Below are 15,522 nucleotides of genomic sequence, written 5' to 3'. Positions count from 1 at the left end.
GGTATATTTACTATGCAGCGGTTCCATAGAACTGCCAATTCCCGGCGCTTTGAATTCATTTTTTTAAAACGGCCCTTTTATTAAAGACCAAGCCCATTGGGTTCTACGGAACTGCTGCATATTAAATATACCCTTCTGCGTTTTAGGTGCCACGAATGATTGGCACCCTAAGTAGCTGCCTTTGTTTGCCTAAGGATAGGTTCAGTCCTTCAAGTAGATGCACATGTGCACACAAGGGACCATTGTTTTTGCAGTTCATATTTATTATTTAGTGACAAATACCTTGGAGTGTCTGCTATTGATAGATGGAGTGACCTTAGGTTTTCCCAGTCATGGCATTGTGTGAAAAATGTAATTACATATTGAAAGCTCAAATATATAGCTTTATTCCTAAAACATGTTATGTTGTCAACTCAAAGCGCTTATACTTTCATCCTTGCAATCAAGACAATTAAGAAAATACATTTTGGGTATATACAGAAGCATTCATTATTTAAATGGTTATGGCTAAAACTGTAATTAGAAAATAAAAGCATATACATGTTACAATCATATTTATATCTCTATCTCCTTCTGCTTCTACTAGTTGGTGATATATAACCAAATAAAGGACCTGTCTAATCCGCCCAACATCTTCCATAATTGCCATTCTGATTAAGAACACTATGGGAATCCAACAAACCTCACACACACAACCTGTCTTCCATCACTTCTAAAATCCCTTAAATGTGCCCTATTTAATACAACTAACCTCCATCAATAACTTCTTCCTCTAAAACAACCTCAACCTCCTGACAATAACAGAAACATGGCTCCCACAAACAGACACTGCCTTAATTGAAGCCCTTACACATGGTGGCTTTCACTTCATCCATACCTCTGGGCCTGGAAGCAGACAAGGATGTGGAGTTGAAGTCCTCCTTTCCCCTCACTGTACATTCACAGTTCTACTAACTGGTACATTACTCATGTACTCATCTTTTGATGTATATACTATCCACATTTTCAACTCATTCTCATGTGCATGTTACAGTGGTCTATTTTGCCATGGACCAGGCCAACAATTACTTGAACATACAGTATCTCTGATTTCTTCTCCTATGACATCTCCGCAATCATCATCGGTGATTTCAACTTTCCTCTTATTTATCCACATTCTTCTTGTGCATCTAGACTACTCTCTCTAAACCCCTGCCTTGGCCTTTCTCAGTAGACTGACTCTTTAACTCATGATCATGACACTGCCATTAATTTGTTTTCAGATTTTATTCAGTTACTGATCTTTCCTCTCCCTCTATCAGACCATCACTGACCCACCTTCAAACTCTCCTCCATCACTTTAACCTATTTGCACTATAAGCTTACAAAGCCTCCTTATAATCCCAAAAATATTAACTCTACTAATTTAGACATATTTTTACGTCTCAATTTCTTCTTTCTTCTGTCTTGATCTGGCACTATTACATCTTAATCAAACCCTAGCAGCAGTCCTTGATCAAGTTGCTCAGTGTTGACCACATCTTCCACCATGGTACATTAAAGAAACATGATGTCTTCAAAAACTCTCCCATAGAATAGATCATCCGCTTAAGTCTTATGACTTTCTCAAATATAATTGCATCCACCAATCCTATCAGAAAGCTCTGGATTCTGCCAAACAAACATCGTTCCAATTGCCCATCGCTCAGGCTGTTAATTCCAAATGCCTCTTTTCTACATTTAATTGTCTTCTCCACCCTCCCACCCCAAACCCTCTGATGACCATCACTGCCCAAGATCTTGTTTGACTGATGCCCCCTGCAACAACCTGCACAATTATTTTTACACATCTCCAGGCACCAGCTCTTCATTTGATCCCACAAATTATTTTTTCTCTTCATTTCTTCCTACACTACTACATATCCACTTAATGAGAAAGACAAACAAAAGTACAGCACTGGAAGTAATTCCTACCTTGAATCACAAATATAATACTAACACAAATGTATACAATGGGCCTGATTCATTAAGAAAAGTATGATTCATTAAGAAAAGTAAAGCAAACAAAATGAGTAAATTTGAATCTTGGCAAAACCATGTTGCAATGCAAGGGGTGAAAATGAGTTTATTATTTTGCACATAAGGAAAATACTTGCTTTTTTTTCATGTAGGACGCAAATACTTCAAAGCTTTATTTTTACACTGACATTAAAAGTTGATCTAGGACATGCTCTACCACAATTATAATCTCTCCTGACAGTTTAAATTTACCTCTACCCTCCAATGCAACATGACTTTGCCAAGATTCAAAGTTGCTCCTTTTTTTTGCTTTACTTTTCTTAATGATTCAGTCCCAATGTATCAAATAATTTATTGTACAGCTTAAGATAAAATATGTAATAATTATCATGCTGTGCTAAACATAACTCATGATGCTCTTAAATCTGTATTATCTATCTATATGAAACATGTATCTTATTTGACCCAAATCTGCTAGCAACTTTAGAATCTCCTTTATGATTCTACTAAAGAAAATTCTGACTCTTCCACATCAATATACAGTATGTGTCTAGAAGTATAGAGAAAGATATATCAGCAATATTCAAAAAGGAATCTTATTAAGAGACACCAACACTGTATCGATAAACTTGGTAGTTTAGAACTGCTTGTACAATGTTATAACCAGTAACCAGCTGACAATGAAATATCCGTAATATCCAAATTGGATGGGAAATAGTAATCCTAATAAGGGGCAGATTGGGAACTTAAATGGGCCCTTTTTTGAAGTTGACGGGACCAAATCAACTCTAGTTGAGACCAACATAAAAGTAGGCAGTATTTAGAACTACTGGAATTTGGTTGTAGTAACATTTAGGAAAACCTAGATGTGATGAGCTAATACACAGTGGGTCATTTCCAGGGCTGCCGAGAGGGGGGGGAGCGGGTACGAATTACCCGGGCTCGGGTCGGGCCCTTGCACCGACGATATTTTTTTTCATTTTTTTTTTTTTTCAAAACTTTTTTTTTTTGTTGCTTTTTTTTTTCCGGCGGCATTGATCGTTGGTGGGGGGAGCAGAGTAGTTAAAAAAAAAACAAAAAAACATACTCAAGTGATCGCAGCCCCGGCATCCCTCCTCTCTGCTGCTCTCTACTCCACACAGACTGAATGCCGGGCATGACATCATCTTGTCACGCCCAGCATTCAGTCAGTCTGGAGCAATGGAGCACAGAGCAGCAGAGAAGACCAAGAAAGAAGAAAAGGAAAAGGTAAGTAAAGGGAGGAAAACAGGGGGGGAGGGGGGGCTTTGCACAAAGGGGTTAAAAAACAAGGGGGGCTTTGCACACAGGGGTTAAAAAACGAGGGGGGCTTTGCACAGAGGGGTTAATAAACAAGGGGGGGCTTTGCACAAAGGGGTTTAAAAAACGAGGGGAGCTTTGCACAAAGGGGTTTAAAAACGAGGGGCGGCTTTGCACAAAGGGGTTAAAAAACGAGGGGGGGGGGGGCTTTGCACAAAGCTAACCAGACTTTCACTCCTTTAATTTATTTTGAATGCAGCAGCTAGATTAATTCTCCTAAAAAAGTTTTTCTACAGCTGCTTTGCTCTGTCAGTCCCTACATTGGATGTGTATTTTACCAAATTAAATATAAAATACTTCTATTAACATACAAACCCATTAACAAAACTGCATCAACATACAGAATATCTCTTCCTTTGTCTCAAAATGAAATCCCAACTTAACCCTCCGCTCTGCGCAAGTGCATGCAACATATTCTACTTGAATACCACCACTCCACACAGTTTGCTTAAACTCACATATATTCTTTAATATTCAAAATCCCTATAACCCTGACTAGGGGGTATATTAACTAAACAGTTTGAAAAAGTGGATATGTGTTCTATAGCAACAGATTCTAGTTATAATTTATTTAGTATATGCTAGAAAATGACAGCTAGAATCTGATTGGCTGCTAAAGACAACATCTCCACTTTTTCAAACCCGAAGTTTAGTAAATATACCCCTAGATCTTATAGCGCCACTGAGTACTTTTTTCCAATTGCTATCTAGCTGAACCAATATGCAATAAGTGGCTGTTAATCTCATGTATCAAATCTTTTCCTGTAATTTGCAAGTTGCCGAGCATAACCCTCATATCACTTTGTAAAGACATTACCATTTTAAATCTGCCCTGCAAAAGTCACCGAATATCGGCATGTTGCAGAAAGCGCAGATTGATATATTTACCCCCCAGTCTTGCTTTATTACTGTTTGTTCCAAATTCTAAAAGGTTGCGGAGTATGATGTAGATATAGAAATAAATGTTAATAATAAATAATGAAAATAAATCATAATGAATAAATGTAAGTATTTCATATTTTGTCAAATTGAGCATGCATAATTAAGTACATAAAAAATGAATGTATTCATTAATATATGCCACTGACAGAAAACCCTCTCTGTGCCAAAAACAATATTCAATTAGGTGGACTAAGAAATGAAAAAATTAAATAAGTAAAAGTAGCATATCACCAAGAAATAAAAAGTGGAATGGGCCCATTTGATTAGTGCAAAATATGTTATTTTGTACAGCACACAACATTGTAGGCATACATATATACATATATCCAAGCCGAGTACAATAAGGGCGTGTTCACGTAATTGCAAATAACACTGCCCTGTAGGGACACGCAGATACTATTATCAGTAGGCATATCTTTTGCGGGTGCTTAAGGACTGGTGCAAAGATCTGTGCTAATGATCATCAGCATGGATCTTTGCACTGAGTATAAAAAAGGTAAAATAAGTATCTCAGCACCAGGTATGCCCAAAAAAGCCGTTTCACTCAGCTATGACAGGCTGGATGGTTTCTCTCTGTAACAGGGAACCCACAGCATGGGTTTCTACTTTTATAATGTCACTCAGCCCAAGCCTGTTCAACCTAGGGCTGAATTCAGGCCCACAAAAATGGACTACAGCATGAAGAAAACAGCTTTGTTAAAAAAAAGTCAACAAATCGATGATCTGAGTCAACAAATAGATGATATTTTTTTGCTGCTACTCTACAGGTTCCAGCCAGCCCTTACATGCCTAAACTGTTTGGCTATGCTGGTGCTTGTAGAACTACAAGTTCCAGCATACCCATGGCTGTCGGAGCATGCTGGTACTTGTAGCTACTAACACCAGCATGCCTTGGCATTCAGGGTCTTCTGGGTTCTGTAGTACATACACACCATAAAAAAATACTTTATTAAAGATAAAAACTCCCCCACATACCCATTTTAATGTTCACCTAAATCCTGAGGGCTCATCATCTTGCTTTCAGCTAAACAATCCACGTGAAAAAATAACAAAAAAAATCCACTGTGAATCGATAATAACATGCTCTCAGCAGAGTCACACAGTAACTGACAGGCCAGGCATCCCGTCAGCTTTTTATCAATACAGAGTGGCTTCGCTCTGTTTGGTCAAACGTGGGAAAGTCGCTCTGTATTGGTTAGCACCAAGTACAGAGCAGCTTTCCTACTCTTTAATCAATTAGACTAAAGTCATGCTGTATTGCTCAGAAGCTGATTGCCCACCCGATTTGTTAGTTGCATTGCAGCTCTGCTAGAACCATGTTCTCATCTCTCCACAGGGCTTTTTATTTTTTCCAAAATATGTTGGAAGAGCAGACTTACCAATTCCCATAGGGAATTCAGCCCTGTGCTAAACAGTGGCATAATGACAGGAGCACCCTAGTGCTCGTAATGTCTTTATCGAGGGGTTGGTACCCCTGATTTTGCCACTAATCAGCCTAGGCTATGAGCACTGATGCTGGAAACACCAATTATTATTTTTTTGCTTAATAACTACAGTTAAAAACAGTCAAGATGATGATGATGACTAATGTATCAACAGCATGATGATGTGCTTAATAGCTTATCATCATGCTTTATTTATACATGCAGTTCTGCATATATGCTGATTCTAAAGATCCGTGCAGTTCAGCATATCCATGTAAATATGTGTTTTGCAATTTTTGTCTGTGTATTAAGATGCAAATGTGTTCAACTCTGCTACAGGTCCAATGTGTTTTAAGGGCATTTGTATTATACAAAGTATCTGCTTCTCTAATCTTTTTCTTTCTGTTTCTCTTTTAGGTCTTGTTTGGAGCTACCATTTTTTTTGTAATGAAGACAACATTTTATAAAGTTTATTAAAGCAAAATAGAATTCGAAAGTGAGTTATATGTACATAGTCCTTCATTATTCATCATTTGAAGACTTCAAAAACACTGAAGCCAAATAACAAAGGCCTCTTCTTCCATACATCAAAAAGAAAATTATATTTGTTACTGCCACAGATTATCATAGCTCTGGACTGCCATGTATCATCTCTTAACAGTGTTACTCAGTGTTACTCTAGATGCTCTTGGTGTGCGCTCGGCACTCAGTGTTGGTGCTGTAGAGAGTCGATGGCAGACAAACCAAACACAGGCATTGCCAATTCTGCTTGCACACATAAAGCGCCCCCAGGCATCTCATAATGCCTCTTCAGGAAAGAGCCAGACGTTGCCAGATATGTGCTACGGGTACTATGATGTGATGGGGCAGTATGATGCCACCTTTAACTGTACCACAGGTACATATCGCTATTGCTGTGGCACATGCCATTACCGCTTTTGTTGTGAGCATCGTCACAAGCGCTTGGACCAAGACAGCTGTAGAAACTATAACAGCCCTTTCTGGGCACACACAACCCAGCCTATAACTACCAGTGCTAACAACAAGCTGAATGATAATGGACATGCAGATCAGACCAATAGCACCGTCTACGTCATCTGTGGTGTCATTAGTTTCACCCTAGTCGTGGGCATCGGAGCCAAGATTGCCTTTAATAAGGCCTCCCGGCGCCCACGGGGGAGAGAGATTAATGTACCCAGGTGAGTTGAGAATGCAGAATCCAAGAAAATGATTATTTGGGGCTTGTACTTCCCCCTTGTGAATGGCAAAATGTCAATATAAAAGTCAATAATGCCTAATGCTCTCCAGTTCCATTTAAATGTAAAGTGGATGTAAGGCACAATGTGTTTTTGGGGTTGAAATGTCTGTTTTTTGCTTGCGGAGATCAGCACAGGAATGCATTTGAAATGCACATATCATACATGAGCTTATTGGAATAGGAAGGATTAAATATATATACATATATATATATATATATATATATATATATATGTGTGTGTATGTCTATCTATATCTATACCTATATATATATATATATATATATATATATATATATATATATATATATATATATATGTGTGTGTGTGTATCTATCTATCTATATATATTTATATATATATATATATATATATACATATATATATATATATATATATATATATATATTATTATTATTATTATCTTTGACTTATAAGGCACCACGAAGGGTCCGCGGCGCCGTACATTACATATATGGAAAACAGAACCAAGACACAACATGATACAAAAATATATACAAACACAGGTGACGGGTAAAGCAAATCAGATTATATCTGACAGATAGTGAAAGGGATGGTAGAAATCAGCGATAAGAAGGTCAAAGCTTAAGAAAACAGGGCTAGCGGAGCAGGCCAAGAGGTAGAGAGGGTAAATGAGCAGTAGAAGGCGCACACAAGGAAAGAGGGTGTCACGGTCTGCCTCCATCTGCTTTGCAACATCTCCCATTTAAATGCTGCTTGCATCCTGCAATTTGTTTTGAACTGTGCAGTATTTGTGTTTATTTTTATGTGCTGCAGCAGTACCTTCATTCACCAGAGGTGCTGCTATTGTGCCCTACTTGTATGTATCAGGGGTTAGCCTGCCCTGTAATTATTCCTTGCACCTGGGTGTGTCCCTTCTTAAACCTGTCACTCCCAGCATACATTGCTGGTTTTTGTTGTCACCCTGATGTTATACTCTGTGGTCACTTTCTCCTGTTGTGCTCCTGGATTTATGCTGGGTGAGATCTATTTCAACATACATTCTGCTGACCTGTTTCATATGTGAACCTGGGACTTACTTGTGCATTTCCCTGTATATGCTGCCTGGAATCTTTCCTCACCTCCCATTTACCTGCAACTGCTGAATATCTGGTATTTCTGCAAGCTTATGATTTCATCACCTGTTCATACTCTCCAGCAATAAACATTGTTTGTTTTTTCACCTTATCCATGGCTCCTTAGCTGTATTTCTACATTGATCCGTGACAGTATAACCGGCCAAAAAAACAGCTTAGGAGTCAGGTGAAAGTTTTTTATAGCGGGACCTTTTTTGTTCTGCAATTCATTTTTCATTTACTTTTGGAACATGTCTGCTTAACCAGCTTTTAAATTGCCACAGCTACAGGCTTTACAAATGGAGATAATCCTGTTACGCTCCCAGCTGGCTAAATTTTCTACCTTGCTTATGGACCCACTCAGGAGGCTGTCAGACTCTGTCTCTTCTAATGCAGAAGCAGGTGATTAATCTCCACATACCCTCTCAGCTGTGGAATCTGTGCAAGCAGCACCTCGTAATTGTGCTCCTACAAATTTGCCATTTACTAGGACTTATGGCTTATTTAATTCCCGGTTCACAGGTGGTCCACGCCCCCATCTCTCCGAAGAGGAGCGGCGGTGCAGAATAACAAACAAATTGTGTCTGTACTGTGCCAGCAATGAGCACTTCTTACAGGACTGTCCTATCCGTAGACTACGTAAGCCTACTGATCCATCCCCTGTTGCTTCCTCTCTGCATTCCAAAATTGTTTATGCTCCACCATTTCTGTTCTCGGGGATGAGATCCAATCTGCTAACTCCAGCCGCCTGTCCTGGGGCGCCAGCTCCAGCCGCCTGTCCTGAGGCGCCAGCTCCAGCCGCCTGTCCTGAGGCGCCAGCTCCAGTCGCCTGTCCTGGTGCGCCAGCTCTAGCCGCCTGTCCTGAGGCGCCAGCTCCAGCCGCCTGTCCTGAGGCGCCAGCTACCTCTGTCTCCTGTTGCGAGGTCCCAGCCTCTGTCTCCTGTTGCGAGGTCCCAGCCTCTGTCTCCTGTTGCGAGGTGCCATCATCTGCCTCTTGCTCCGAGGTGCCATCATCTTCCTCTTGCTCCAAGGTGCAATTATCTGCCTCTTGCTCCGTGTCTCCTGCCACTGTGTCCGGTCCTGAGTCTGCTGCCACTGTGTCCGGTCCTGAGTCTGCTGCCACGGTGTCCGGTCCTGAGTCTGCTGCCACGGTGTCCGGTCCTGAGTCTGCTGCCAGGGTGTCCATTCCGGAGTCTGCTGCCACGGTGTCCGGTCCGGAGTCTGCTGCCACGGTGTCCGGTCCGGAGTCTGCTGCCGCTGCCTCTGCACCCGAGTCTCCTGCCACCGTGCTGCCTGCTCCTGAGTCTCTCGCCACCGTGCTACTCAGTTCCGAGTCTTTAGCCGCTGTCTCTAGTACTGAGTCTTCAGCTGCTGTCTCCAGTTCCGAGTCTTCAGCCGCTGTCTCTGTTCCTGAGCTACAGTCTGCTCCAGAGGGGGTGCCGCCCTTGAAGCCTGCTCCAGAGGGGGCGCTGCTCTTAAAGCCTGCTCCAGAACAGGTTGCAGTCCATGCGGTTCAGCCCGAGTTGCCTGTCCATGCAGTTCAGCCCGAGTTGCCTGTCCATGCGGTTCAGCCCGAGTTGCCTGTCCATGCGGTTCAGCCCGAGTTGCCTGTCCATGCGGTTCAGCCCGAGTTGCCTGTCCATGCGGTTCAGCCCGAGTTGCCTGTCCATGCAGTTCAGCCCGAGTTGCCTGTCCATGCGGTTCAGCCCGAGTTGCCTGTCCATGCAGTTCAGCCCGAGTTGCCTGTCCATGCGGTTCAGCCCGAGTTGCCTGTCCATGCAGTTCAGCCCGAGTTGCCTGTCCATGCGGTTCAGCCCGAGTTGCCTGTCCATGCAGTTCAGCCCGAGTTGCCTGTCCATGCGGTTCAGCCCGAGTTGCCTGTCCATGCAGTTCAGCCCGAGTTGCCTGTCCATGCGGTTCAGCCCGAGTTGCCTGTCCATGCGGTTCAGCCCGAGTTGCCTGTCCATGTCCATCCCGAGGCTTCTCACAGTGATGTCCCTGCCAAGCCCACCACCCGGTCTGGGCCTGCTGCCAAGCCTGCCACCCAGTCCAGGCCTGCTGCCCAGTCCGGGCCTGCTGCCAAGCCTGCCACCCAGTCCGGGCCTGCTGCCAAGCCTGTCGCCCAGTCCGGGCCTGCTGCCAAGCCTGCCACCCAGTCTGGGCCTGCTGCCAAGTCTGAACCATCCGTTGCCAAGGGTGCCAAGTCCGAACCGTCACCTTTCTTTGAGGGGCATCCTTCCCAATTTAATGCCCTTCTGAGGTTTTTTGCTTCACAGATCCCCTCCACACCAAGCCTTGTTAGTAGCCCTAGGAGACAGGTATTATTCCTAATATCCCATTTTAGGGGAGAGGCAATAGAATGGGCAAACCCATTTATTGAGACGGACCATCCCATCTTATCGGACTTACAATCCTTTAATGAGGCAGTAATTAACAAGTTTGTACCACCTCCTGCTATGCCATCTTGCGGGGCCTTTGCAATATCAGCAGTACCACCCATTTCACCTAGTTAAGAGATACCTTTGTGCTCCTCCCAGTTGGCGCAGGTCCCAACTCCAAGGAAGTCCCGTAAAAGGGGAGGACGTAAAAAGAAAGGAGGTTCTGCAGTGCTTCAACTTCCATCTGGCATGGTCTCCTTTGCCTCTCTGCCCATAGACGATGACTTTTCTGCCGGGCCCCCATTCTGGACTATGATTCCAATGAATTCAGACATTGGTGGTAATTGGGCATCTGGAATCCGCCCTTAAGGGAGGGGGTACTGTCACGGTCTGCCTCCATCTGCTTTGTAACATCTCCCTTTTGAATGCTGCTTGCATCCTGCAGTCCCTGTTTGTTTTGAACTGTGCAGTATTTGTGTTTATTTTTATGTGCTGCAGCAGTACCTTCATTCACCAGAGGTGCTGCTATTGTGCCCTACTTGTATGTATCAGGGGTTAACCTGCCCTGTAATTATTCCTTGCACCTGGGTATGTCCCTTCTTAAACCTGTCACTCCCAGCATACATTGCTGATTATTGTTGTCATCCTGATGTTATACTCTGTGGTCACTTCCTCCTGTTGTGCTCCTGGATTTATGCTGGGTTAGATCTATTTCAACATACATTCTGCTGACCTGTTTCATATGTGAACCTGGGACTTACTTGTGCATTTCCCTGTATATGCTGCCTGGAATCTTTCCTCACCTCCCATTTACCTGCAACTGCTGAATTGGTATTTCTGCAAGCTTATGATTTCATCACCTGTTCATACTCTCCAGCAATAAACATTGTTTGTTTTTTCACCTTCTCCATGGCTCCTTAGCTGTATTTCTACATTGATCCGTGACAGAGGGCCCTGCTCATGAGAGCTTACATCCTAAAGGGAAGGGGGAGACACACATATAGGGTGGTAACTGGGGGAGAGAGTCAGGACAAGGAAGTTAGAAGGAGGACTGATAGACTTGAATAAAGAAATGAGTCTTTAGGGCACGCTTGAAGCCTTTGAGAGTAGATGCTAACCTGATGGAACGTGGAAGATTGTTCCACAGCAGGGGAGCAGCCCGGGCAAAGTCCTGAAGACGAGAGTGAGAGGAGGTGATCAGTGAAGTAGTGAGGCGGCGGTCACAGGCAGAGCGGAGTGGGCGGGTAGGAGTGTAGGTAGAGATGAGATTTGAGATGTAGGGAGGGGAGGATTGACTAAGAGCTTTAAAAGTGAGGGTGAGGAGTTTAAATTTAATTCTGTAGGATATAGGGAGCCAATGTAGTGACTGTTGGAGGGAGACTGCAGATACAGAGCGACGGGAGAGAAAAATTAGGCGGGCAGCAGCATTGAGGATAGACTTAAGAGGATCAACTCCCCCCTGGGGGTCTCCCTGTCTTCCGCGCCCCCCTTCTTGGGCCCCGTCATTTTCGGATCCTCCCTCCCCCTTCCCCGCCCTCTCTAGCTGTGCATTGAGCGTACTGAGTTGCTGTGTTTACTGTACTGTGCTGTCTCCCATTGTATTGTGATTTTGTTTGTCTCTGTACGGCGCTGCGGATGCCTTGTAGCGCCTTATAAATAAATATTAATAATAATAATAATCAAGGCAAGAATCAGGTATGCCAGAGAGAAGAAGGTTATATAGATAGATAGATATATATTGCATTGTGTAATGGTTGCTTTAAGCAGATTCCAAAACATTCTATATTTCTAGCAATAAAAACAACATCCACTATGTTTCTGTACATATATTGTGAAACTTATGGTGACTTACAAACAAATAGATACGCTATTGTAAGATCATATGTATGTAGCGTCTGCAACTATTGTTAGATTTCTATTTCACTTTTGATTTATTTGACTTAAAAATGGTGCAACTCACTAATATTTTACTGTATGTGTCCATGCAGTTTTTAAAAGCTATAACATGCAGAATTCCTATTTTTAATCACTATGTAATTAGTTTATGAAATATATAATTCATGGTATATGATGGCGCTATATAAATAAATGATGATGATGATGGTATGTTAGAAAAACACATTGAAACATACCCAACAGTTGTAGACAATCAAAAGTATTTAAAAAGGCAAAAAAATCTTTAACTCCACCATAATATTCAAAAGAAAAAACAAAAACATTTATAAAAAATTCACAATGTCCAATAGACTGCAGTCTGTTATACTACTTATAATTAGAAATGTTATGATCATTGCACCTTTGGACATGAATATCTTTTTGCAGAAATACTACCACTCCAAACACACAGGTATGGTATACATGACCAATATAAGATCCAGGAGCATTCTGTGAAAAGAAACAAAAGAACGTCCACAGATCAGATATAAAAATATTTAATATAAAAAAAACAGAATATAATCTCGGAGTGCCAGGATCACAATGAATAGACTCCTTGAAACTCATAGCAATAATATTTTTCTATACTTGTCTGGGCACGTAGTGTCTGCATGTCGCGAGAAGCAGACCTAAATGTTCATATATAGAATGTAAAGTTATCTAAATGTGAGTAAATTACTGATTTTTGTTAGATTAACTTTTATACTATATGAAAGCTCTTGTTGTGCACAGTGCACTTGTTGTGTACAACTCCTGAATCTATTACTGAGGAAATGTTTTTAATCACTGTTATGTTATTTTCAAACTAAGCTAATAAGAAGGACTATTTAGCAGCTGAATATGTGTCACGGTTCTGCAAATAGGATTCTTGATCTGCCCAATTTATCATTACTCCTAGCAAGGAGCGGGGTCTAACGAACGGACGGTACTCACCAGGGACAGCCGCAAGGTGGTTTGGACTTAGCTGTGTCCGCCCGCATGTTGCGGCCCCTACTAGCAGTATCAGGCGAGATCTATTAGGGGAATGAGAAGGAAGGCACTAGCAGATAGCAGGTAACAGCAGGAGAGATGGAGCGCAAGTTCTGTAGGCAATTTGAGGAACTAGGAGTGTTGGAGCGTAAACTCTGTAGACAAGTAGTACAGCGGAGTAGTGGAGTGTAAGCTCTGTAGACGAGCAGTACAGCTGAGTGGTGGAGCATAAGCTCTGTAGACAAACAGTACAGCGGAGTGGTGGAGTGTAAGCTCTGTAGACAAGCAATACAGCTGAGTGGTGGAGCGTAAGTTCTTGTGACCATGCAGTACAGTGGTGAAATGGAGCGTGAGCTCTTGTGGAAAGCGGTACAGCGGGATGAGATGGAGCGTAAGCTCTTTGTTAGGAACTCCCAAGCCAGTACAGTGAAACTCGTGAACTTCTCAGAAGGCCAGGTGTTCGCTGGAGCCCCTAGTGGTGGGGACAGACTGGGCTGCGGGCCAACCGAGGGTCGAGTGACGTATACTGACTTAAAGGAGTTCCCAGAAGTGGAGTGATTGGCGGGCTGTAGTTAAGTAGAATCCTAGGTCAAAGGGTCACAGGCACAGATGCAATATCCAAAGACAAGCGAAGGGTTAAACACACAGGCAGAGAAGCAAAATCCGAAGTCCGGGCAAAAGGTCGAGGTCAGAAGAGAAGGGTCACAGGTCCAATAACAAGCAGGGGTCAAAACACGGGTAGTCAAATCTAAGGTAGCAGGAACCAAAACAGATAGCACAAGCAGGCAGCAGGACTGAGGACAGAACGCTATAACCGGCAGTGAGGCTGCAGACCTCACTGCCTTAAATACCAGTAGTGGCCAATCAGAGCCTAGCTCTGAAATCACATGGACAGGCTCAATCCTGCCACATTAATCAGCCCACAGGCTTGTGGGCGCTTCTGCACATGCGCCCGGCTGTTCCCAGCTGCCGGGATGCAGCGCCCCTGTAATTAGCGTCCGACCGTTGCCCTGGCAACGGTCGGGTAAAGGCAGGAAGTGACGTCCCGGTTGCCATAGTGACGACCGGGACACCTACAGGAACTAGGTGAGAGTCGCGGCAGTGCCCGCGGCCGCCGCGACTGCTAACACTCTTGTAGTCAGCGGTACAGCGGAGTAAGATGGAGTGTAAGCTCTTGTGGACAGTGGTACAGCGGGATGATATGGAGCATAAGCTCTTGTAGTCAGCGGTACAGTGGAGTGAGATGGAGCGTAAGCCCTTGTAGTCAGCGGTACAGCGGAGTGAGGTGGAGCGTGAGCTCTGAAGATCAATGGAACGCACAGGAGGCAATGGAGCCACGTCTGATACCAGGCAGATCACACGATCAACAGGCACTGAGCTGCACAGGGAAGTGCCTTTTAAAGTTTGAAGCCGAGATTGGTTGTCCAATAGAAAGCATGCAGAGGACATAGAGGATCGAGCCGCGCATGCGCAGACCCAAAAACAGGTTGCGACGGCCAGACCGCGTAGGTCAGCGAGAGGCAGGTAAGTGTGTCGGACCACGGTGGTAGAAACCGAAGGTCCGCTGTGTGACAGTACCCCCCCTTTAAAGGTGGGCCCTGCATACCTAGAGTTAGGTTTTGTGGGAAATTTCTTGTGGAATTTCTTAATCAGAATCGGAGCGTAAACATCAGTAGCGCGGACCCAGGAGCGCTTCTCTGGACCGAAGCCCTTCCAGTCCACCAGCTATTTTAAACCCCCTTTGCAATATTTAGAGTCCAAAATTTGATTGACCTCGAATTCATTATCCAGATGGACCTTGGGTACCATAGAAGAAGTACGCGTGGAGGAGAACCGGTTAATGATCAGTGGTTTCAGCAACGAGATATGAAAGGAATTGGAAATCCAAAGAGAGTCTGGTAAAGACAATTTAACGCACACCGGGTTGATGGTATATGGTCCAATGAACCAAGGAGCCAGTTTCATACAAGGAGTTTTGAGGCAAATGTTTCTTGTAAAGAGCCACACTTTATCACCAGTTTTGAAAGCAGGAGTAGCTCAGCATTTTTTATCAGCCGCGAGTTTATAGCGTTTGGAAGATTTCTTAAGGCAGTTCCTCACTTGGTTCCCAATGGAAATGAATCTGCGCTGTAAGGCGTTAGCAGCAGCCACCTGGGTGGGAGGGAGGTTAGCAAAATGGATGGAT

At 43.4% G+C, this 15,522-nt stretch overlaps 1 protein-coding gene across 3 annotated transcripts in view; it reads left to right on the top strand.

Annotated features, from left to right (window-relative positions):
• Window positions 1-15,522, top strand: part of SHISA7 (shisa family member 7) — a 462,208-nt gene that overhangs the window by 255,375 nt on the left and 191,311 nt on the right. For all 3 annotated transcript variants that reach the window (XM_075191558.1, XM_075191556.1, XM_075191557.1), the window contains exon 2: window positions 6,120-6,901. In XM_075191558.1, coding sequence (XP_075047659.1) covers window positions 6,345-6,901 — 557 coding nt within the window. In that variant the 5' untranslated portion in view covers window positions 6,120-6,344. The remainder of the gene's footprint in view (window positions 1-6,119; window positions 6,902-15,522) is intronic.

Source organism: Mixophyes fleayi, chromosome 11 (assembly GCF_038048845.1).
Source record: "Mixophyes fleayi isolate aMixFle1 chromosome 11, aMixFle1.hap1, whole genome shotgun sequence".
NCBI classification, from domain to species: Eukaryota; Metazoa; Chordata; class Amphibia; order Anura; family Limnodynastidae; genus Mixophyes; species Mixophyes fleayi.
Note: the sequence above shows the minus strand (reverse complement) of the source record. Positions and strands in the feature narration are given on the sequence as shown.